Source organism: Marmota monax, unplaced genomic scaffold, assembly GCF_021218885.2.
Source record: "Marmota monax isolate L192 unplaced genomic scaffold, Marmota_monax_Labrador192_F-V1.1 WCK01_AAM20220418_F8-fsc00035, whole genome shotgun sequence".
Taxonomy (NCBI): domain Eukaryota; kingdom Metazoa; phylum Chordata; class Mammalia; order Rodentia; family Sciuridae; genus Marmota; species Marmota monax.
In genome coordinates, this window is record NW_026691961.1 from 3928547 (window position 1) to 3952515 (window position 23969).

Consider the following 23969-nt stretch of genomic DNA (forward strand, 5'->3'; position numbering starts at 1 on the left):
TTTCTAGCAAAAGAGAAGAAAGATCGAGTAGAGGGATTCTGATGTCAAAAGACCCTGCGTCTGACACCCATCCATGCCTGATCTTCCTGTGGGACCCTGGGCAAGTTACCTAACCTCTCTGAGCCTGAGGCACATCTCTTAGAAATCATGTATCCTAAGAACACGGATGTAACTGTGGCACGTGAAGGCTCCGTGGGAGAAGCCGGTTCCTGGCAGATGAAGAAGCCTAGCGGGGATGGAGAGCAGGATAATGACACCAAGCCACAGCCCGAACTCAGACTCCTGTTGTTTCTCCCTTTCTAGATCACCCTGTTCCAGGTGGACCACTGCAGCCAGGACTTTCTTGGTGCACGCAGCTTCTAGCTGGGACTGGGGAGGTAGCCCTTCCTGGGCGTCCTCATTCTGCTAATGTGGCTGCCGAGTCCTGCTGATCCAACGGTCCCAAAGCTCGGCAACGCTGATGCCGAGAGCGTCAGAGGAGCCCTCTGCAGCCACCAACCCGTCGCCCCCCCACTCAGCACAGCCGTGCGAGGACAGAGGGACCGAGCCACGCTCAGGACCTATGCAGCCAGCAGGCGGGGAGAGCAGCCCAGGTGGCCCAGGGAGGTGAGGACACGACACGCGCTCTGTGACATCCAACAGGCAGGGCCACCCTGACCCTGGGCTTCAGGATGGACGGGTGACCTGAGAGGCCAAGGACTCGGGGGGGTTGGGTCTGGGGCGGGGGTGGGAGCTGCCCCGGGGCTCCGGTGCCACGTGGCTCGGCCACATCGCCCTCTGGCCTGCAGCATGTGGGGAGCATTGGGGACTCTGCTTTCTGCCAGCGAACCCTGCCCTGCCCTCGTGTCTGACCCGCCTGCAGGAGCTCAACAGGCCCCTTGTTCGCCCCGCAATGGCTGAGGCCCAGCGCAAGGCCAAGCTGGCCACGGTCTCGTGCCAACAGTTAAAAAAAACTTTGAACTTTGGTTGGGTTCCAGTGTGTCTTTAGCACCGGAAAATCAGGACTCGGGGTCAGACAGCCATCGCCTAGGGCTCCCCAAAGAGAACCAGGCGCCCCGGGAGAGTCCTGTCGGGGACCCAGTGGGACGGCACACGGATGGGAAAGTGCGTCCTGCCTCAACCCTGGCCGCCGATCGAGGATCGGGTCCCTGGGACTTTAAGAGCGGCCACTGGGTGTGGGGAGCTGTCACCCCCACAAAGCGCTGGCCAAAGCCAAGGATACCGATGGCCCTTTCCTGAGGAGGCTCTGAGGCTGGCCGGCTGGTGTCCAGCCAGGAGGTTGCGGGAGGGTCAAGCTCAGAACCCTCCATGGGGCAGCTCCAGCCCGGGCAGCGGGAGTTGGCGCCCAGGGTCCTGCTCACGGCCCACGCCTGCCCTTGGGTGCAGTTCAAACATGAGTCCACCCAACCGACTGCCTGAGACAGTGTCCTCCATCGACACACAGGAGGTGGGACTGGACACCAGGGGTTCCGAGCAGCGTCCCCTCCACACACGACCCAGTGAGGCCAAAACGTCTTCAGATGTCACCAAGTAGCCTCGGGGGCCCAAACCGCTGGCTCTGGACAGTCAACTTCTTAAAGTGAGTCCAGTTAAGGAAGAAATGCCCTCTAGCTGGCCTCCCCCCAACACAGGAAGTCCCCATGGCGACATGGCTTGGGGGGTCCGGGAAGGACAGGAGAAGGGGAAGATGAGACAGAGGACGGCCACCGGGCACAGGGACCTGGCCTCTTCCCCTCCACGCCACTCCCTCCCAGCTGACCCGCCAGCCTGGTTGCCTGGCTGTCCCCGGAGCCGAGAGACCACATGTGTGCCAGGGATGGGACGGACAGACAGTCCTGGAGCCCTGTCCCCACAACTCCGGGGCTTGGCCACATGAAGTCGGGTGTATTTCTCTCCTTGCTCCCCTGGGTGGACCAGAGAGGCCAGGGAGACACGGGGCCTAAGGAGGAGGACGGCGGTGGCGGGTGGCCTTTGCCAAGGTGCTCTTGAAGTCCCCGATGACCTGTTACCAGCCTCGGGATGCTCACCTCGGCTTCACCGAGTCGGACACCCGCAAAGTGTTCACCGCGGGGCTCTGCCCAGGGCCCGTCTGCCCTTCTCCCTGCACCGTGAGACCGGCCCACGGAGCTAAGGAAAAGATGGCTCCAAAGACGGACCCCCTTCCAACCCAGCAGGAAGGACGACGACCTTCTGGTTCTAGAAGCTCACACAGACACCCCGTGCGTACCTCTGACTCTGCACACACCATTTCCTGTGATTGTCACCGCACTCCTGCAAGGTGGACACCAGCCCTGTGGCTGTATCCCAGCTGAGAGATTCGGTGGCCTGCCAGCCTCCCAGGGCGGGAAGATGGAGAGCAGGAACTCCACCCGGGGGGGGGGGGGGCAGGAAGCCGGGGCCCGTGCCCATACCTGTGTCCTACCCCCAGCCCAGCAGAAGGCAGACGCAGGGCCACATCCCTGCTCACCAGGCCCACCGGTCACCCGCCCCCCACAGAAAACACAACTGCCTTCTAGACTGTCCCAGGAGGCACGCAGACAGAAGGGTGACGGCCTCTGCCCGTCCCCAGACTCCCAAGATCAGCGTCCCCTCTGTGGCTCGCGTGTCCCCCCAGGCCCCCTGTGCTTGCTGGGAGAACCAAGGGCAGAGGAACACCAAAGAAATGGCTTTGGTCTGGCCACGGGTGGGAGGTGCCTTTAGATACCCGGATGTGACCGTGCCCACGCCGGTACACAGCCAGCCAGAGCGCGGACACACGCGTGTGCACCCACGGCCCCGTCTGGGGCCCCTCGGGCTCCGGGCTACGGGGCCAAAGAGGATGTGCGCACGCCCCCTGCAGAGCCGGTCCCAGAACATCAAGGTGCAAATCGGTGACAGAATCGTGGGAGGTACTCACCTGGGTCCCCAGGGCGATCAGGGGGCTCGGGTGCAGGTCCTGTGGGGAGAAGAAGGAAAGACACGTGAGTGAGGGGGACGTCCCCACCAGAGCGACGTCATTTTCCAACGAAGCCTCGTTTCTCCAGCTCTTGGCCCTGGGGAGGGGGCAGCCCTTGTTACAGGGATGTGACAGAAGAGCTGGGCCAATCCGCCGCCCCCCACCCCAGCACTTCTCCCCCGTGAAGGGGGCCCAGGTTTGTCCTCAAGGGTCAACAGCCCAGAGAAAAGCTCCGTCACCAAGCATCTCCCGGGGTGTTGGGGTCCTCGGGACAAAGGAGAAGCTGTTCCAGGGGAGGATTAGAAGTGACCCCCAGGAATGTAAAGTCCTGTTCAGGGCCAGGCCCTCGGCGGGGGGTCGGATGTTGGAGAAGGAGCCAGAAACAGAGGAGCCGGGTTCGGGTCTGGGGAGCGCATTCAGGTGGCCGGGGAAGAGGGGCCCAGAGAAGCGCCCCCTTCATCACTCTCCACGAAGGCCAGGCGGCTGGGAGTGCGGGTGGCAATGCCTCGGGGTCCTTGGGCAGGACCTCTGAGGGCTGGCGGAGGGACCGACCGGGGAGGGACAGAAGGAGGAAGGCACCGACCGAGGGGAGGCGGCGGTGGTGTTCAGCCCGGGGTTTCCGAGGAAAACAGGAAACAGCGCACAAAGGCTATTTCTGTTTGCCCTGCACAGAGCCGTCGCGGGGCCGCGATTCTGGGAACAGGGCCTCGAGCTGCGGCTTACAGAGAGCGGCCTGGTTCTGGCGGCCTGGTTCTGGGGCCCGGAAGCAGGCAGACACCCACTTTGGGGCTTGGCTTTATCCTAGCAGACTTTCCGAGGCCGGCTTCTAGGAAACCTTGCAGATTAGCACCCGCCCGGGGGCCTGGACTGTGAATGTGAAGGAGGTGAGGGGAAGGGAAGCCCTCTGCACCTCCAGACTCCAGCCGGACGGACGGCCCCTGCTTTCTGGATCCCTGTCCTGACACATCTTTACTGTGATGCCTGATTCAGGCGGGTGTCAGGGCCAAGATCATGGGCACAGGTTGAGCTCCAATTGCAGGCTGGAGTCCAGTTCCCAGTGCTCCCCCACCCCACCCCGGGGCAGCCCCCAGGATGGACGTTCCAAGAGAATCTCATCTTCACAATCCTCAGACGCCAACAGGCCTCAGACCCAGGAAAATCTTGAGGGGAACTTTTCTGCCCCTCCTTCCCTGAGGTCCAAGTGGCAGCTGTGCCCCGTGGAACTCAACATCTCCTGAGCCACTTTTGGGGGGTGATGGGCCCACCCCCTCCCCTTCTTGGGGCCCCCACCAAGCAGTTCCACTGCCGCTCACAGGCAGGAGGAGGGGGCCCGGCAGGGTCCCTGTACGTAGCAACAGGCCCTAGTTTCACCTTCAAGAGACAAGATCATCCTGTCTGTGGCCGGTGACCTGCACCAGACCTTGGGCAGCCCACCCAGTGAGCGCCTGCAAACTCTCCCCTCCCGGGGGCCATCTGTCCACTCGTATCCCACCATCTAGATTTTTGATTAGAAAAATAAGAAACTACATCTCAGCCACAAAATTAGCCTCCATTCTCAGAGCCAGATCCTCGCAGAGCACGGCTCCGGGGGTGTTGGGTGCACGCCCAGATTAATTAAGCTGTACTTCACAGCTCATTTGGCTATTGTTTGGGGCTTACGCTTCACCGCTCCGAATCGGAGAAGAACACCATACCGAACCCCCTAAGAACCTCGCTGGAAAAAGAGCTTCCTCGGGAAGCCAGAGAAATACCGGTCAACCACATGGACCAAACGGACGGCCTGGTCCCTGGACCCGGGGCGGCTGCACGAACTCTTTGATTTGCTGTTCCAAAGTGAGATGCGAGACCCCCATCGCGCGTGGTGGTTCAGGGTGCACGATTTATTTAAAAGCTTCTGGAAGACCCAAGCACCGGCACTGCCCACTTAGCATCTTAATTAACGAGGGCAGGAAGAGGATGCGGGTGCTCCCCAGGGCCCTGTCGCTCACACTTAGGACTCGCTTGCCAGGGAAATCTGGTTCGCCTCCCTCTGCACACCTTGGAAATGCGAGACTCTCCCTCAAGAGGCTCAGGCCCGAGGATTCAAGGTAGGGCTGTGCAGTCTGCGGAGAGGTCTCACTTTCAGCAACATCCTCCTTAATTGGAAAGGTTAACGAAGTGGAACTAGGTCAATGATGCCGGCTGCCTGATCCATCCTGTCTGTCTAAATTGGGACTCTCTGGTTTACACCAGAGTAAATTCCTGTCTGTCAGAGGAAGGCTCCTCCGGCGGCTCCAGAGGGCAATCTGCTCCGCGCCCGCCGGCCACAGAGAGAGGCTTCTGGAATCTTAATGCTACCGAGACCAAGGAAGGGCTTTCACCCCCTCCCACTGCCATGAGTGGACTGGGGGAGTCCAAGAGGGCGCCAGGGAGACGGACCTGGGGGCCTGACCTCTCCACAGCGCCCCACAGCCATGCCCTCTGCTCACGGGACTTTGCGACCCCTGGGCTTGGCCACGCGATTGGCTCAGTCCCATGGGGCAACCCTGCTAAAGCACAGTCAGCTCTCCCTGCAAGCTCCTGCAGACACTGGCTGACCCTGTCTCCTCCGATGGCGGTGGAGTGGGTAAAGGTGGCTGATTCCTTTTGAATGGACACTCTGTGCCAAGCGCATGCAATACGGCCACCCCGCCAAGGGAGGGATCATACTTCCCATTTTATAGATCAGATAACTGATACTCGTGGACGAGAACTGGTTCAAAAACGCAGGGCTCAGAAGGGGCGAAGCTTGGAGCAGGTTTGGAAGTTTCCAGAAACTGCTCTCCTAACAGTATCCTGGGTGTTTCTCAAAGTCTGAACTTACTGAGTCGGAGTCTCCATGCAAGGGTCCAGAGAATCTGGATTTTTATTGAATTCCCTTGGGCCGTTCTGATGTACACCAGACCCAAACCTGAAAGCCCCGACCCGGTGCCATGGTAATCCAGCACCCAAAGGATCCAGATGACAAAGGACAGGCTCCTTCCGTGGAGAGCCAGCCACCAAGTGCCTGATGCATGCACCGGCTTCTTAGAAGAGGTCTCTGCTGTGTCCCCAGGACCCTTCCATGGTGGCTGCAAGGTGTTCTTTCTCTCCCCCTAACATGGCAGAGGGTCCCTCTGTCCCCAGGCTGCCAAGGCTCCCTCTCTCCAGGGACATGGAGATGCCATCTCACCTCCTTCTTGAGGCCTAGTCGCAGCAGTCAGAGGGTCCACAATGGGGTTTTCTTTCTAGACGCCCCTGGGAGGTCCTGGTGAGCTGGGCGCGTGCTCGGCGAGTGCCCAGGGTGCTGGGGACCGACGCCAGCCACACAGAGATCCCTTTGTGGTCTGAGAAGAGTGTGTCTGGGAGGCGACCGCAGGCCAGGATTGCTAACTCACCTTCCAACAGAGCTCAGGGGAGAAAACTGAGCCCCAGAGAGAGGCCCGGCCTTCCCAGCGCCCGGGAACCTCGGCCTGTGTGCTGGAGGCCCTTTCTCTGGCTGGACTTGTCTCCCTCGTTAGTATTTCACATTCCTCCAGTATTTTTAAGCCTAAACCCCAGAAAGGATCCACAGAACCTCCACATGAAGCTCAGGTCTCCGGGGCTGGTTTTTAATCACCCACAGCCTTGGAAACTATGAGAAGCCACGAGAAGCCACAGATACATGGAAACTCAGGAATTATTTGACTGATCTCAAAGCTTGGTGTGTGTATCCTGGAGCACAAATGATTCCCCCAAATCTCAACCACTGGATCTAACATTTTGTTCCGTATGTGCTTCAAGAGGTTTTGTAACTCAGCACACACCTGTAATCCCAGCAGCTCGGGAGGCTGAGGCAGGAGGATCGCAAGTTCAAAGCCAGCCTCAGCAAAAGCAAGGTGCTAAGCAACTCAGTGAGACCCTGTCTCTAAATAAAATGCAAAATAGAGTTGGGGACGTGGCTCAGTGGTCGAGTGCCCCTGAGTTCAATCCCCAGTACCCCTCCCCCCTCCAAAAAATACACAGATTACCAATTCTCTGAACTGCAAGGTTCTGAATACCCTCTGCCTGAAAGATTAGAGGCTGGAGATATTAAGTGTCAAGACAGGTGACCCGTGGGAGGCCTGTGAATGTTTCCAGCTGCTTTAGTTTTGGCCTGTGGCATTGACAAAATATTTGAAATCATTGCCAGTGTTTTAAATCCAGGATATTTGACGTGCAAATCTAGATTCTCACTTCTCTTTTGAAAAGCAGAAGATGGAGCAAAGCTGGCGAGGCATTCCTGCATCTGAGTGGCCGTGCATGTGTCACACCCACACTGATACTTGCCTGAGGTCACATGGGTGGTCAATATTCACAACCGTCTGAATACTAGCACTCGGTTAGGCTCCTCCCAAATGCAAAGCATTAGTGTCAGCAGGCAGTAAGTACTATCTCGTTTAAACACCACGCCAACTGTAGGGTGTCGGTATTAATAGTCTCCTTTATGCACACAGTGAAACTTAGGCTCAGAAGAGAACCAATTTGCTCCATGTTGTTCATCAGTAAGTGGCACAGCCAGGACTTGGACCAGAGTGGCCCATGGATGCACTCTTGGACCACGATGGGAGAGCGAGTTCTCAGTAGTTCAATCACGGTGGGACTCGCTAAGCCAGGGTTCAGTCTGTGAGCTGGCAGCACAGGAGAACGAGGGACCTCGTGACTGGATCAGATGTTCCTAATGCCATTTCCCTGCTGGGGGTCTCCACGGTGGTGACTGAACGGACGCACCCTCCCCCAAACCCAGAACCCCCCTATCCCATCTAGGTGCTGGCTAGTCAGTCCCCGGTACCCCTCACCACACCAACTGTGGGCTCCCAGTGCTTCTGAAGGTGGCCACAGGGCTGTTTGGACACTTGTCTTCCTGGGGCTGGGGACACTAGCCACATCTCGGGCTCAGCCCAATGACCCATGTGTCCCAGGCACGGACTGCAGCACCTACCAATTTTGCTCCCTGTCGCTATGGTCATCAAGAGGGGCCAGGTGGCCCAAGTGTCCCCGAGACACCGGCTGGGGTTCCAGGGACACTGAGCCCTGTTCTATGGCTTCTGGGACTACGGGGTGTGTTCTCTGCTCCACGAGGACTGGGTCAGATCTGAGCTGCAGAATCCAAGGTCAGATAGAAGAAGGAACTTGTGCCAGTTTGCAGCTTCTTCCCTCTACGGGACCCACGGGGACACGGATAAGCCATCGCTTGCCCTCCAAGATGGCCGCAGGAGCAGTCAGGCCAATGGATCTGGGTTTCCTGATGAGATGAAGCTTCTCTCCATCCCTGACTTGAATCCAGCCCAGTGTTTTCTGGTGAAGCCCGCGGGGCCCAGGGAGGGAGCCCCCCGCCCTGCAGGCTGCACACGGTTCATGGCAAAGCTCAGCCTGGAACCCAGTGCTTCCCTCTCCCCGCTTCTCTGAGAGCCGATGACCGGGACGTCTTCTGTTCCAAAGACACTGGATCCCAGCTCTGGGAAAACTGAGGCGGTCCTGCTCCACGCCAGCCATGTCTCCAGGAGACCACACACAGCACTGCCCAGGCCACGGGGTGGGGGACCATCCCGGGCAGCCAGGGAGGAGGGCAGCTCTACACTCAGGCTGTGCCCGGGAGGGGCGCCTCCTTCCCGGCTCACAGAGATGCTGGGAACATCTGGCTGTAGGGACAGATGTGCTTCCTCTTCTCAGAGTCAGGATGAAGGCAGGGGAGGGTCCCTGTCTCCAGGAGGTCCCCAACGCCCCTCCTACATTTCCTCCTCAGTGACAATGGCCATGGTGAAAGCTGTCATTGATGTCCACGTGAAGCACTACAATCAGCCATTGTGCGCGTTACTTCAACACATCTTCCCAGGGAGCCTGGCCAGGGTCTGGCTGGAAGTCTGGAAACGGGGACGATTTCTCTTGATGCTTTTGCTGTTGGGAGACGCTCTCGGTACCATGAGGTGTGTGCCTGTTTCCAAATCACAGACGCCCCCTCCCTCACTTACACAGAAGGAAACTGAGGCTCACGGAATTACAAGCCTTGCTCAAAAGTTACAGGGCCAGGCCTGTCTCACCGTCACCAAAGGAACCGCAACACGTGGATGCGGAACAGTTCGAATGCCACCATCTACGGACATCATTTTCTTTTTTAAACCAGTTGCCACCAGGAGCTCGGGAGGCTGAGGCAGGAGGATCGTGAGTTCAAAGACAGCCTCAGCAACTTAGCCAGCCCTAAACAGCTCAGCGAAACCCGACTGAAAATACAATACAAGAAAGGGCTGGGGATGTGGCTCAGTGGTTACGGGACCCTGGATTCAATCCCCAGTACCAAAAAAAAAAAACCCAGTTGCCAACATTTAAAATCTCTTCACAACATCCAAATTTATGGCTTTTTCTCCACATGTCGAAAGATCTGACCAAGTGGGCAGGCAAAGCCCGAGTGGCCACAGCTAGAACCGGCTGCTTCCCCTTGGAGGTGGACACACGTGCTCAAGTGGTCTCAGCACAGCTGGCCCTGGCCACCTGGGTGGGCTGGGCCCTGGAAGCATCTGAGTCTGCGACCTGTGTCACCCACCACGCTCTCCCATGGTCCTTACGAAGACCCTTCCATTCCCTCCCTGGACGGCTTCTCCAGCCTGACCCCACCCCCACACCAGCCCCCAGCCTGAGGAGGTTCAGGGTCCCAGGGCTTAAGACACAGGAAACCGGACGGCCATCCAGGGGCAGGTTCACGGCCGGGCTTCCCTGACCAGCTCCACGCTGCGCTCATCACCTTGACTCGGGAGCAGGGAGGGCGGTGGGGGAGGGGAGGCTGCAGGAGGAGGACAGGAAGAGGTCAGGGCGCCCACGGTTCCCCGCTTCCTGCCCCCGGGCCTGCAGCTGCTCCCCGCTGCCGGCCGCTCTTGTCCCAGTGCCCTCGGAAGGAAGCACTTGACAAGGGAGTTGGCCGGAGGAGCTGGGGACGTGCGCAGGGGCCGCGAGCCCAGTGTCCCCGCGCAGGGGGACAGGAGACAGGAAGAGGCAAAGAAAGCAGAGGCCGGGTCGGAGCCCTGGAGAGCCCCTCGCGAAGGCCCAGCCGGGGAGGGGACAGCGAGGCCAGAGGAAGGGAAGGGAAGGGGGTCGCTGGGCGCACACGGATGTACAATGAGCCCCTTTCATGGGTGAACAGAGGACTCTCCTCAACCCCGGCTCAATGGCTTTGTGTCTGAAACGACCGATTCTACACCCAGAAAGCCACATGGGCCAGACCTCGTGCCAAGGTCAGGCAAAAGCCCGAGATCCCAGGGCCAGTCGATCATCGGCACCCGGGAGACGGCCACTGGGCTAAGTCCTCTTGGGCTGATCCAAAGGCGACAATGATCCTCTTTGATTTCTAAGCTTTTCTGCACCGGGGCGGGCGGGGGACCCTCGGCCACAGGAGTGCCAGGCTTGGCATCACCAGCGTCCCCTATTCAGGATAGGAAGCGCTTCTTTCCCAGGAACTTCATTGAGACATCTGTGGGGAGGGGCGGGCAGGATGGGAAAGAACTGGAGGTGCAAGCTAAGCCCCCGGGCTCCAGGGGTGTGCTTTCCTGACGGGTGGGAACCGGCCCAGGGACCCTGCAGTCACTGCTGCTCGGCGAGCGCCCTGGGAACTTGGATTTGCAGAGGATTTTTTTTTTTTTTTTTTACTTTTTATAGAGGTAGCAAACGCTCACAGGGGCCAAGAAGTGGTATTCAGTTCAAATAGGCTGCATTCAGCTTGTGCAGTGTTTGGAAAAGAAAAAGAAAAATGCTACACCCAATGGCGAGGCTGGAAGTTTGGGAGGTTTCACCTAAAACTACAAAGTTGTAGCATTTCTTTGGAAAAGTGCAAGATCTGTCAGCGAGCACCTGGAGGCACAGCCCCGCTGGGGAGGAGGAGAAGCCATCCCTCTCAAGGGGCACGCGCCCCCCAGGCTTGCCACGCCGCCTTCTCTTTACGGCTCCTGCAGGCACTGGGTGGCTCACCTCTGGTTTCATGGGTCCCAAGCCCGACACAAAGGCCCTTCGGGGTTCAGAGAAAAGTGGATGTGGGAGCTTGGAGACCCAATGCACACTTGGCCACGGAGCCCACGGAGCCCACGGAGCCCACGGCTGTCTCCAGATGAATACACAAGCACACACCCAAGAACACTTGGCCAAGGCCAGTGTCTGTTCCCACCAGGAGGGCTGGCAATCCTGTGTGCCCGTCACCCTCTGTCGCACAGGGCCACACTTTGGAGATGTTGTAAGTCCAGTTCCAAAGCACCACAGTAAAGCGAGTCAATACAGTCTGGGGGGCAGATACGAGGGATTGAACCCAGGGGTGCTTGACCACTAAGCCACGACCTCCAGTCCCTCCTTTACTTATTTATTTATTTATTTATTGACAGGGTCTTGCTAAATTGCTGAGGCTGGTCTCAAACTTACAATCCTCCTGCCTCAGCCTCTCAAATTGCTGGGATTACAGATATGTGCACCACCGTGCCTACTGAGTCACAGAAATTTGAGGTTATGTTTATACTGTGTTCAGTGTTCAATAGCATTGTGTCTGAAAAACAGCGTGCACCCCTTATGTTTAAAAGTACAGTATTTTTTAAAATGCTAACGATCGGGGCTGGGGTTGTGGCTCAGTGGTAGAGCACTGAGCATAGCACGTGGGAGGAACTGGGTTCGATCCTCAGCATCACGTAAAACTAAACCAAATAAAGTCCACCAACAACTAAAAAAATATTTTTTTAAAAATGCTAATGGTCATTTGAGTCATTAGGAAAATAAAAGTTGCCAACAGACCCCACACGGGGTTGCCACAAACCTTCAATTTTAAAAAAAAAAATGCAGTGTCTGCACAGTAAAATAAAGTCAGATGCAATAAAGCAAGGTGTTTTATTATTTTGACAACTCAGCCCGCTTTCTTGGGGCCATGACTATCTTCTTATTTCATGTTTCCTGAAGTCCTGGGACTGTCATGGAAAGGTCACTGGGTCAATTCTCACTGAACCCCCATTGGCTGGACCTCAAGCCATGTGAGGATGGCATTTAAGAGATAAATCCTCAGAACCCCGCCAAGATGTGCGCTGGGGTAGGGGCAGCTCCCACCGATGCAAGGCGCCCAGGCCAGGCTTCGCCACCAAGAGCTTGTGCACCAAGGACCGGGCCCAGACGGACACACGCAGCCTGTTGACTGGCCCAGAGTCTGAGATGAGGCAGCAGAAAGCCTTGTCTAGACACTGTCGGTGCTGACATCGTTAAAATATGTCCCCAGGGCCGCGGGTGGCTCAGGGGCCCTGGGTCAGTCCCCAGCACTGCAAAAATATTTTCCAATTAAAAAAATGTATAAAGCATGTTCTCCTTTTATTAAAGGATGCAAAGCTCAAAAAAGAAAGGCCCCGAGTGTCGGCAGAGGTGACATTTGGTGGTGTTGCCGTTTGCAGAGCTGGGATGGAACCCAGGGCCCCACACACGCCAGGAGAGAGCTCCGTCACGGCCTCCCCAGCCCCGGGTGTGGGGTCTTTTTCTTGGAAGCTTTTCTGGGTCTAAGAAGGGGGACTGGGGCTTTCCACCTGGGCAGCTGTGCACACGAGGGCACGTCGTACATACATGTGCACACGCGTGAGCATCTGCAAGAGTATACAGGTATGCACGTGTGGCCTCTTCCAGCCACCGTCCTCCTACAAAGCAGCAGTGGAGATGGGTCAACTGTGTTTTCCTCGCATCCCTTTAGCTCTGGGGACAACTCCTGGGTCACCCCACTCCTGAAAGTAGTCTCAAACGGCTGCCGGGGTGGGGGGCAAGGTTCAGGTGGGGCTCCACCAAGCAGACTTTGATTTCTGGGCTGGGAGGGAAGCAGAAAAGAATACAGGGGGGGACACGCAGCGCCCCAACTCTGCACTCAGCGTCGGTGATTATTCACGCAGCAGCATCTTGAAATGCCGAACGGGGGGCACATTACCGTTGTTCTGATTTCACACGCTAACTGTGTTTACATGCTAACAGCGTTTCCTGGGGACAATTATCTTATTACTAGGGCACTAATCTTTTCAATCTTTGCAACACAGTTTACAGCTGCAGACTTCAAAAATTAAGGCTAATTAAGACCCTGCTTTCGGCAGGTAGGGCAAACTACACATGCATTTTTAACAGAGTAAAAGAAAATCAGTTTGGGGAGAGGGTGAGACAGGGGGGGTCACAGTGTCAAAGGTAGAGAGGGGAAATGACAGGGTCTCCACCAGTGGTATCTACGGGGGATTTGTTCCAGGATCCTCTGCAGATTTCAGAATCCCCAGGTGCTCACGTCCCTCGGGTCAGATGGGGCAGGATTTGCTTGTCCCATACATACTTGGTCCCACGCACGTCAAGTCACCCCTAGGTTCCCTGTCACACCCACGACGGTATGAATACGCCATAGAAATAGTTGTTACACTGTATTAGTTGGCGAATAATAATAATAATAAAGTCTGTAGATGTTACGACAGATACCTTTATGTTTTCTGACCATTTTCAATCCCTGGGTGGATTCGCAGATGCGGAACCCACAGATGTGCAGAGCCTCCTGATGTCAGAAAGCGCTAGGCGACTTCTCCTGAGGGCGAGGCCTGGAGATTTCACCACCAAGGACAGCTGGGGAGGGCCCCCCAGGAGCCAGTGGGCGTCTGCACTCGGCTGTCTAGTTCCACCCATGACACCCTTCCATGCAGCCTCCCGGTGGCGGCTGCCAGGGGGGAATTCTGTGCCACAGCACCGGGGTCAAGGTCCAGCTCCGTCCATCACGCTCTGCCAACTGGGAGAGTTTACCTGATACCCGGGTGCCTCGGTGTCCCCTTACGGGGAGCAGAGATGACAATAATACCGACCACCCACAGCATCCGGTTGATTAAACTGATCTTTATAAAGTGCTTAGAATGTCGGGTTCATAATAAGCATCGGATACGTATTCATTTTTTAAATAATATCTATTGCAAGGCGTGTGGGCTTTGGGAAGGAGGACAGACCGTGGCGTATTGAATAATCGCAGCCGCCGTCGGACACGTTCTCGACCCCACACCTACCCACCACGCTGTGAGCGAGCAGGAGACAGTCCTGTGTCCTTGCTGGTTCTGTTGGCAGCACATTCCTCAGCTCCCCGCCCTGTGAGCTTGCCAGCACCCGGGATCATCCATCGTTATTTTGGGTTGGGTTTGAAATTGCAGAGAAGCAGTTGCTCTTGCTGGGCTGCTGTGGGGACCTGGGTCTGCAGCCCCGCCTCTCAGAGCCAAGCGGGTCTCTGGCATGCCGAGCTCCGGCATCCACAGAACCCCTTCTTAGTCGGCCCCAGCCCCTGGGCCCCTGAGTTCCACCTGCCACGGCCCGTGCTGGGTGGCCTGATGCTCAACTGAGTGCTCGCATGGACCCTCCCAGGGCAATGCTGACCCCATGTTACATTTGAGGAAACCGAGGCTTTACACAATGCCTCCATGGTCACATGGATTGCTAATAAAACAGAGTCACGATGTGGCACAGAAGAGTGATGTTCTCTTCTGCAGTGATTCCCCAAGTCAGCTGGGTTGCATTTCCCAAGATGGTGACTCCAACTGGTATTGCTATTACCAGAACTAATGATATCAACCCCGCCAGCAGGGATATCCGCTCTGTGCCAGGCGCTGTTCAAAGCCAATGCCACCGTTAACTCATTTAACCCCCACCCCTTCAGGATGGACTAGTATCAGCCTTCACTTTACAAATGAGGTTAATGGGCTCAGAGAGGTTATGCACCATGCCCAGGTCACACAGTTCTAGAACGTTGGAGCCCAAATTTGCCCAAATCTAGGAGACCTGGCCCCAGACACACAGCTGTTGGGCTCTCTTCTCTCCATTCTCTCCTGCCTATCACATTCAACACCTGTCTCCTTTTCAAAGACACCACATAAAGGTGTCACTACCTTATACTATATGATAAGACAGAAGAGAGACCGATCCAATCCTCATATGTTAAACTACCAGTGACAGGATCCGTTATTTTGTTACATTTGTGATAAATTCTCCCCAAAAAGGAGGGATGTAGGAAGGACAGGCAACTCATCCAGTGCGAAAGATTGTTCAGGTGCTTCAGGAAGTGAGAAGTAAGGCAGGCTTCCAAGAAAGAGCGAGAATCGACATGTCACAGGTAGGGAGGGCACACGCTGTGGGCAGAAGAAGCTGTAATAATAAGAGCCCATAATTTTCGGGAAAGACAGAAGACAGGCAGTCTGAATGTAGAATTGGGAGGGGGCGTGGCGTGGCGTGGAGGGAGGTTAGGGAGGAGCCTGGATCCCATCTCAAGAGCGGTGGCAGGGAATCCCCGGGGAGGGCTGGGGACAGATTGGCTGGCTCTCTGCAGGAAGGACGGTCCTGCCACCAAACAGGCCTTTAATAATCAGATCCAAGGTCACCTCTAGTCCCCACCCGCGAGCCCGCAGGCCGAAGACTTTTAGGACGAGTTTCAAATAATTGCTATTCCCCATTTTTAGGGATCGTCCCACATCCCCCACGGTGGAAGCCACAGGCTCGTACCAAGTTTCACAAAGTGGAATTCCATCCTTGTGACTGGGACAGACTGGGAGGAAAGCAAGAGGTGATGTGTGAGAGGTGACAAAATATCTTTCTGTGTCTAAAAAGAAAAAAAGAATCTCAGCCTGGGCCCGATACAGGTCCGTTGGCGGTTCTGAGTTCTGTGGCTCAAGGAAAACGGCATTAGTATTGGAGGGTTTTAAGAAATGGGGAGCTAGAACGTCCCCACCATCACCGCCCACCCCCCACAGAACAAAACTGCAGGCCACCTCCCGCAAGCCCCCAGCTCCTGAGGCCCCTGGGGGCAGGTCCCTGATTTATGTCACCCCATAGCTGGCGGGGCCGACAAGGTCCCTATGCTCGGAATGGGGGACAGGAGACACCTGTTGCTACAATCAGGAACATTCCAGGCTAATAAGATGCACAGGTCACTCTGGCCACTGCACCGTGGCCATCAACATGAGCAAGCCACAGGCTCAGAGAGCTGAGGACACCTGTTAATGTCACATGCAGGGCAGAATGTGGACCACGGTTCAGGTCCTGACCTGCGTGACTCGGACCCTTCTGTCACTAGCGGGACGTTCCACGGCTCCCCAGTGCTCCCAGCCCTGCTGAAGCCCCCAGAAGCCCTTGTTTATTGAATCCTCACAATGTCACCTGAGGCAGGGGCTCATCTAAGTCCCCTTGTGCACATGGAAAACTGGAGGCTGAGCTCCCCCGAGAAGCGGGGGGTCTCCATTCACAAAGAAGGCGGGCACATGGCCCCGGGTTGGTGGCGCCACCCCACCTGCCTGTCAAACTTCTGCACAAGACACCCCTGCACCCCCAAACCACAACAACAATGCAGGAGATCGGAGAGATGTTGCTATTTTCTTGTTCATGCAACTTTCTGACCAGACGTTGAGAAAGAAAATGACTCTAGGCTCGCGGCCAACGCCAAGCTGGCTCTGCCCCTGGCTGCTGATTTACCAGGCTCTGTGTGAATGATATCACCGGAAACACGGTCACTGGTGCTGAGGCTGCACCAGCTCAGCGTTCAAGGACGGGGACTTGCTCTTGGGATCCCGCTGGCTGTAATCCCAGCAACTCGGGAGGCTGAGGCAGGAGGATCCCAAGTTTAAGGCCAACCTCAGCCACTTAGCAAGGCCCTAAGCACAGGATCAAGACCCTGTCTCAAAATAGAAAATTAAAAGGGCTGAGGATGTAGCTCCATGGTAGGGCACCCCTGGGTTCAGTCCTCAGTACCAAAACAAATAAATAAAAGAACAGCCCCTCGGCCTGTTGGGTCGGAACCTCACCTTCAGATGCCACACGCTGGGGCTGCACATCCAGAGGCCCAGACGGGAGCTGCTGGAGCCACCAGTGTCCCTGTAAAGTATGTATCCCCGGGCACGCGGCCTGAGACCCGTGTGCCAGGGTGAGGTGGGCTCTGGACCACGGTCTGTGCTACCCCTGTGCCTCTAGGGGCTCACCCCTCATGCCCTGGGATGGTGGTGCTCAGCCAGGGTGACTGTGTCCTCGGGGACAGGCGGCAGTGTCCAGGCACAGGTCTGCATCTCCCATCTTGAGGGAGAAGATGCTGTTCCCTCGAGGGGCTGGAGGTCAGGGTGGTGCTCAGCATCCCGCTGGGTTGAGGAAGCCCCCCTACAAAGAATGACCCGGCCCAATACCCACCACGTGGGGCACAGAAACCCTGGGAAGGAGCTGGGGCCAACCAGGGCCAGCCACACTGTGTCCCAAGTCCCTTCCAGACCCTTCCCCTGGCTTCCAGGCCCCTGGAACAGACTCCAGTGTCCTGGCGGGAGGGGCCAGCTCTGCATTGCTCACAGTCACCTCTGCAGGGCCAAAAGCAAGGTCTGGGCGACGGTTAAAAAATGGGGATCCCCTAATGGATGGGAAACCTCAGCCTGAGGGGTGCACAAGCCAGCCAGACACTCAAGAGGGGGTGATCACCCCAGGGAGGTAGAGACAGAGGAGCCTTAGCTTTGGCCAGCTGCAGGTCTTGACAGGGACGATGACGCAATGGTGGCACCCACACCACGGGATGGGCCAACAAATGGGCCTCCCCTCACTTTTATCCTGGCCATCGGAAATCACCCCACGCTGGCCACACCCCGAGTGGATCCGGACCCCTGTCGTGGAGGTCAGCCAGGAGGGAACCCCAGCCTGGCGGGGCCTCTGGAGGCCAGCTGGGCGGCCCCTGCCCTCAGCTGGACACGGTGGCAGGACGTCCATCATGCCAAGGTGCAGCCTCCGCATCGCAGGAGGGGCAAGAAGCGCAGTCCCCTGTCTGGTGGCCCAGCCTGCCTGCTCTCCGCCCAGGAGCAGGGCTCGAGGACCACCTGGTCGGCTCGGAGTCCCCTCCAACGCTCCCACCCCCACCCCGCGCCCAGCACACAGAAGGCTGCGCCCTGGGCCTTGGTGGAACCGAAGCGACCATCTCACACGTCCAGCCCACCTCTCACGATTCCCTATTCCAAAGACAACCCGAATGACCAGGGAGGCCCCCAAGCCCGACATGGTTTCAATTCTCTTTCTGGCTTGACGTCGTGAGTTTCGACCCCTGAGCACCCCGTTCAGGCCGGAACCAGCTCCTCACGGGGGGAGGGAGGCCGGGCAAACTGCTCCAGATCACTTTTCTAGGCTTTGGACCAAGGAAGTCGCGTTCTTGACCTTGCCGAGTTCCAGCACCGAGAGCGACCCAGCACCACAAGACCCCTGAACTCACCCCACTCCTCCCACAGACAGAAGGACGGGTGATTCCTGACCTGGGCTTCTTTTGCCACCGTTGCCCGGGAGTGGCTCAAATGTGTGCACACACTCCGACATGGGGGGCTGTCCCCGCCTTGCACTGAGTGTGGCATACAGCTGGCGCTCAGTAGATGTGCAGTGAAGGAGTGAACATCAGCAATTATCTAGTAGAAAACTTTGGAGAGAAACCTGCTTCCTCTCAGAACAACGTCTGTGCGTGCACCGGGGACAGAGATGGCAGTTCCCATCCCCAAAGCGTCTTACCCCCAATGGTCTGATGGCTCACGTCGCCACGTAGGTGTTGTCTGGACCAGGCCTGTTGAATTTGCTCAGAAGCCAGGTCCCTACAGAGGCAGGGGCTGAGGTCTCCCTCTGCCCGCCACCAGTCAGTGCCCGCCTTATTTAGCCTGGCACCTTGGGTCGTCTTGCAGGGAGACGTCCCCCTCTGATTGATGCGTGTGCCGGGGGGGATATTGCTGAAGGCTGCCTTTCCTTCAAACGCAGCATCATTCCTCTTTCCTACTAGACGTCTGTTATGTGCCAGGACGTGGCCTTAGCACTTGGTAATTCCCGTTCCACTCTCATGACAGCACTGCAAGGACTCGGGGAGGTCTGGCTGGTCCAGAGGGGCAAGGTCAGTGAGGCCGAGCTGGGCTTTGAACCTGAGAGGACTCCGCAGCCTGGGCTCTGTGCACAGTGGCCTGGGAATCTCAGAAGAAACCACACCTTGTCTCCACCCTCCTTGGTATGGTGCATGCACAAACACTTCAAAAATTTTAATTTCTATCAGAAGAAATATCACGCAGGGAACGGCCAAGCCCGTGCCCTCTCTGCTCTACCCCTAGCACATTGCCAAGTCCCTGAGGCCAGCTGCTTTACCTGCTAAATGGGTACAACCCCCCCCCAGCCGCTCCCCAGGATTGTTGACAGAATCAAAGGAGAATGTGGCCAAAGGGGCACTTGTCCCGGAGGTGTCAGAGGCCAGCAGATCTTCCAAAAGGGCATCAGCCTGAGAGATCCACCCCCACCCCATGCCCCTGCCCCCACAAGCAGCCTGGTCCCATCCCCCGCTCCACGGAGTCACCTCCCAAAATAAACCCTGCAAACCCCAGTGAGCTCACCATGGAGACTAAATATAGAAGGAAACACTCCCGAGCTCCCATCTGGCATCAGCGTCTCCAAAACGCAGCCCAAACCGCTCGTTCCTAACTGGATCTGCGCCGTCCGACCGGCAGCTTCACACCAGGAGGCTGCGCAGAGTCAGGGGAGCCCCGGGTCCAGCGCCCTGGGGCCCCGCACAGTGTCCGGGCAGCCACCCCCACCCCCAGGACTTCTGAGCAGCTGTAACCGTATGAAAATGAGCATCCGTCCCGCGGAGGGTGCAGGGTGTCCGGGCTGGAGGGGGCCCTGCAGGGTGACCTGGGTGTCCTGCAGAGCAGCGTGGGGTGGACAGGGAGGTGTCCGCAGGGGCTGCGGGGATGCTGAACCTTGGTGTCTCAGGAAGCCCACGTTAGGAGCAGCAGGAGGCCAGGGCATGTTCCCATCTATGAAATGGGGACGAGTGACACCAACACACGCAGCCTCACTGTCAAGACACACTCAGAAAGACTGTCACTACCCACTGGACACAGAAGGAGCAACGGTTTCCCTTAAGAGAGGCTGCAAACGCTCCTTAAAAACAGCAGGCCAGCTGGCACAGGGGACGCGCCTGTCACCCCACAACCAGGGAGGCTGAGTCCACTGAGGCCAGGTCCCTGGAGGTGCCACCTCCAACAGGGGGGAGGTGGGATGGGGGGCAGCTGCTGTTGAAGGGGCCGGGGCTTCAGTTTGGGAAGATTAAAAACACCGGGGAGACGGACGGTGGTAGTGGCCACACAGCAGTGCGACTGTATTGGATGTCCCTGGACTGTCCCTTAAAGGCTGAGATGGTAAGTTGGATGATGTGTACATGATGCACAGGAAAACAGGAAAAAACGATAAGGCAGAAACCGACAGAAAAGGGCACCTCTGAGAAAGGAGGTGGGGGGGGCGCGGGGAAGGAAGGGACCCCCCACTTCCTCCTGTTCGGCAGGGAGATTAGACTCCATGACACAGAGGCTGACTTAACTGTAAGAACATCTTTTTTTTTAATGTAAATGCATCAGGGATGATGAGGGCAGGGAGCCGCAGTCTCGGTTTCTACTGTAAACTTTCTAGACCCGCCATAAAGACAGAATCAACTGCATGGACCTGGATCCTCTGGGGTGCAGGAATCTCAGAGCCTCAAGGTGCTGGCTGACGAAGGAGCCTGGGGTGCATCCCCTGGGGTTCCATTTAGGTGAGAATCCAGGACGTGTGACTCACCCATGGGGACCAGAGGCAGCTCAGTGGTGGCCGGAGGTGGGGTTCCCGGGGGGGGGGGTGTCTTATAGAGGGATGGAGGCGATCTGGAGGAGACACTGGTGTGCAGTGTCACGGGTGGCACTGTCGTCCTACGGTAGCTGAAAGATGTGCCGGGTGCTCGGGGTGGAGTGGATATCCCGCCCACACCCCTCCTGGTGACAGTCCCCACATGGGCACATCACTGCAAGGTGCTTCAGCGCATTATCCCCTAAAGGCTCCAAGAGGGAGTTGTTCGGACGCCCGTTTCCCAGGAGAATAAACTGAGGATCCATTGAGTGAAGTCACAGTCACTGGCCAAGCCGGGGCTTGGACCCAGGAAGTCCCAACCACCATCCAATCCTGCCTCCCGAGAAGCAGCCACCTGAAACCCTCATTTTGAACAAGCTGGGGACAGAGGGTTCCCAGGGAAAGCGCTGGGAGAGACAGGAGCAGGGACAGTCCCCTCCGTGCCAGTGCAAGGGGCAGACAGGGTGGCTATGTGGAGGCCTCCTCCTGGCTTTTCCCGGCCGTCCCTGGGCCAGGAGCACAGCTCCTCTTGCTCACCCGGAGACCCACACGTCCCGCCCAGCTCGGCTCAGACTTTCTCTTGGAAACCCTTCCTGACCTCCCAGAGAGGACTGCTGCCTCCTCGACTAGCTGCTGCGGTCACCACCATCAGCACACGTGGTCACAGCCACCCGTTAGTGTCTGCAAGGGCTGGATCCAGGGTCCGCATCGGAGGATGCTCAAGTTCCCCGGATAAAGGGGCGCCCCACCTCCCTAAAACCTATCACACACCCTCCCGAGTGGACCCAACCACCTCCAGACCGCTTACGATACCCACGGCAACGGGAATCTGTGCTAGTGGGTGCGCCGCACTGTTGGGGGAGTGACTGGAACGGGAAGGTGTGCACACACCCAGTGCAGAGGGAACATTTTAGAAGCATTTTTGGCCGCAGTCGATCCAGCCCGAGGATGCAGAGACCACAGACTTGGATTGCCAAGGGTCCTCCTCTCCAAGGGCTGCTCTTCCTAGGGCCACTGTAACATGGAGGATTCCTGGTGGCAGGAGCTGGGTCTTACCCGCCCATTGTTCCAGAGCCAACCAGGGTGCTGGAAATATGGTCCTTGCCTAGCAAATACCGACTGCGAATGGCAGTGATAAAACCAAAGGTTTAAACAAAAGAGGGTTTATACTGTCGGAGTCAAGAACTGGCTTCTGTCTACGGGAGAGAGACGTGAGGCTATTTCAACATCTCAGGCCCTGGGGTCAGGCCAGAGGGAACTTCCAAGTCAGCTGTGCGACCCCTGAGCAAGGCACTCACCCCTGGAGCCCTACGGCTTCCATCCATAAGATGATACCAGGATGTACCTCCAGGTGAGAATTGTCCCTGCAGACACATGCAAAGCCCTTGGCCCGGACAAAGCAGTTAATAAATGCTCACTAAACGGGTGGGGTCGGCGTGGGAGTCTGTTGGGGAGACACGGAACTTGGACGGCTGGGGACCCAGCATTACCAGAAGACATCAGAGTGAACGAGGCGGGGCCGCGGGGTGGACCCTGGCAAATAGGTGATTGGACTAATTTCTTGTTCTTGACCTCATACCACATCTGAAAGACCCTCTTGTGTCTCAGCTGGACAGACCTGACTTTCAGGGACCATCAGACAAGATGTCACCCACCGGTCCCCCATGATCCAAATTCCGTTTGAGCCGGGAAGGCGGATTTTAAGTTTTAAATCAGTTGCCAAAATTCGAAACACAGAAAGAGCATGTGTTCAAGTTCTGGATCTCCACCGCCCTGGGCAACTCAAAAAATGGGCCACGCTGGGCCCGCACCGTGCGCTGGACGGCACTGAGAAGCAACCTTCTGTCTGCTGCAGATGGGGTGTGGCTGTCCCCCGGCCCCATGTGGCTGGTGCACCCCTTACCCGCCCGGCATGGACAGCATCCACTAGGCAAACGCCTGCCCTGGGGAAGAGATGCACGGGGGACAGTCTCATTGACCAGGTCTGAGGGCAGGTCCCTGCTGCAGAGCCACCCGAGGTCTTGGACATCTCCAGGATGTAAAGTCGCAGGTGAACAAATGGTCCTGCTTAATAATAAACCAACCGTGTCCTTGCCACCTCTCCCGGGGAAGGCTGGAAGTCCATCACAGGTGACGGAGCGCGTCCGCCACACCTGACGGAGGCCCTGGGTGCTGCGGTCCTTCTCCCTGAGCCCCGAAGACTTTCTGAGGGCAGGTGGCTGCAGAGTCCTGGAGGAGACAGGAGCTGCCAGAGGACCTGGGCCTCCAAGATCTCTGATTGGGACGAATGATGACAAAGAGCAGCGGCCACTCTGGAGCTGGCCTGGCTCCCCCGGCACCTCCCGGAGCCCGTGGGCCTCACCAGGTCACCTGCACCCCAGGCCGCAGAGCTCCCTGGTGGGGTCTATTTCCAAAGAGTCGCTTGTTCCCAGGGAAACGGGGCAGACCCCTTCTGAAAACCTGTCACCTGGGAACGGGTCCAAGCTTCCACGGCTGACCCGCTACTTCTGTGATTTCTGCCATGTTTTTATGCCACCTGTATACTAACTGGAGCGTATTCTTCAACCAACTCCTGACACCGCGGGCTCGGCCCTCGGCGCCTCGGTTTCCTCACCGGGAACGATGATGAGGACAGCGCTGACCTCAGGCAGAAGTGGTCAGGGGCAAAGGAGCCTCAAGAAGAGAAGTTCACCTATTGCATAGCGCTCTGGATCGCGTCTGGCAAGGGAAAAGCTTAGTACGCGCATTATTTATGTGAGTGTTATTTATGGACAAAACCAGTATGGCTTGCCATATTAAAGTGATTATGTGACAATTAAAAGCAAACAATGTCATTTACGTAACAGCCGAGAATCGCGCTTGGAGACCATGCGTCCGGGCTTTGCTGTGACCCAGCTGTGAAGAGGCCTCTCCCCGGGTCCTTCTCCTAAGTGAGGAGGACAGGAGCCCGGCCACTCAGGGAGTCCACCCCCTTCCAGTTCTGACTCTGGCCGGGATCTGCCTGCCGAGGAGGAGCCTCCGGAGGAAAGACAGCTGGAACCCGGGTCAGGGGGGGAGCCGCAGGGCGGTGGGGGAGGGCAGTCCACATTCCAGAAGGATTTGCTTCTACAAAGGGATTAACAGCCGAGTCGCTTTAAATAGCAGCTTAAGCCTTGTTTATGGGGAACTAAAGACTCGCTGGAGAGGTGCAGGGGCCCCCAGGACTGGAGGGAAAGCCTGAGTTGGCCCAGCCAGGAAGGAGAGGGGCTGTCGGGTTTCTTAAGATGATCCCAGACGTCAACATGGGAAGATTCCGGAAAGAGGAGGATGAGATACCATGGCAGGTCCCCTCCAGGACTCTGCTGACCACCATCACTGAAGAGGGGGCATCTGTACCCACAGCGGTTTA

At 57.2% G+C, this 23969-nt stretch overlaps 1 protein-coding gene across 1 annotated transcript in view; it reads right to left on the reverse strand.

The window, feature by feature from the left end:
• The window catches only part of Xylt1 (xylosyltransferase 1), a 242923-nt gene that overhangs the window by 166373 nt on the left and 52581 nt on the right, over positions 1–23969 (reverse strand). Inside the window, exon 2 of the mRNA XM_046436805.1 lies at positions 2897–2935. Within this exon, the coding sequence (XP_046292761.1) occupies positions 2897–2935 (39 nt within the window). The remainder of the gene's footprint in view (positions 1–2896; positions 2936–23969) is intronic.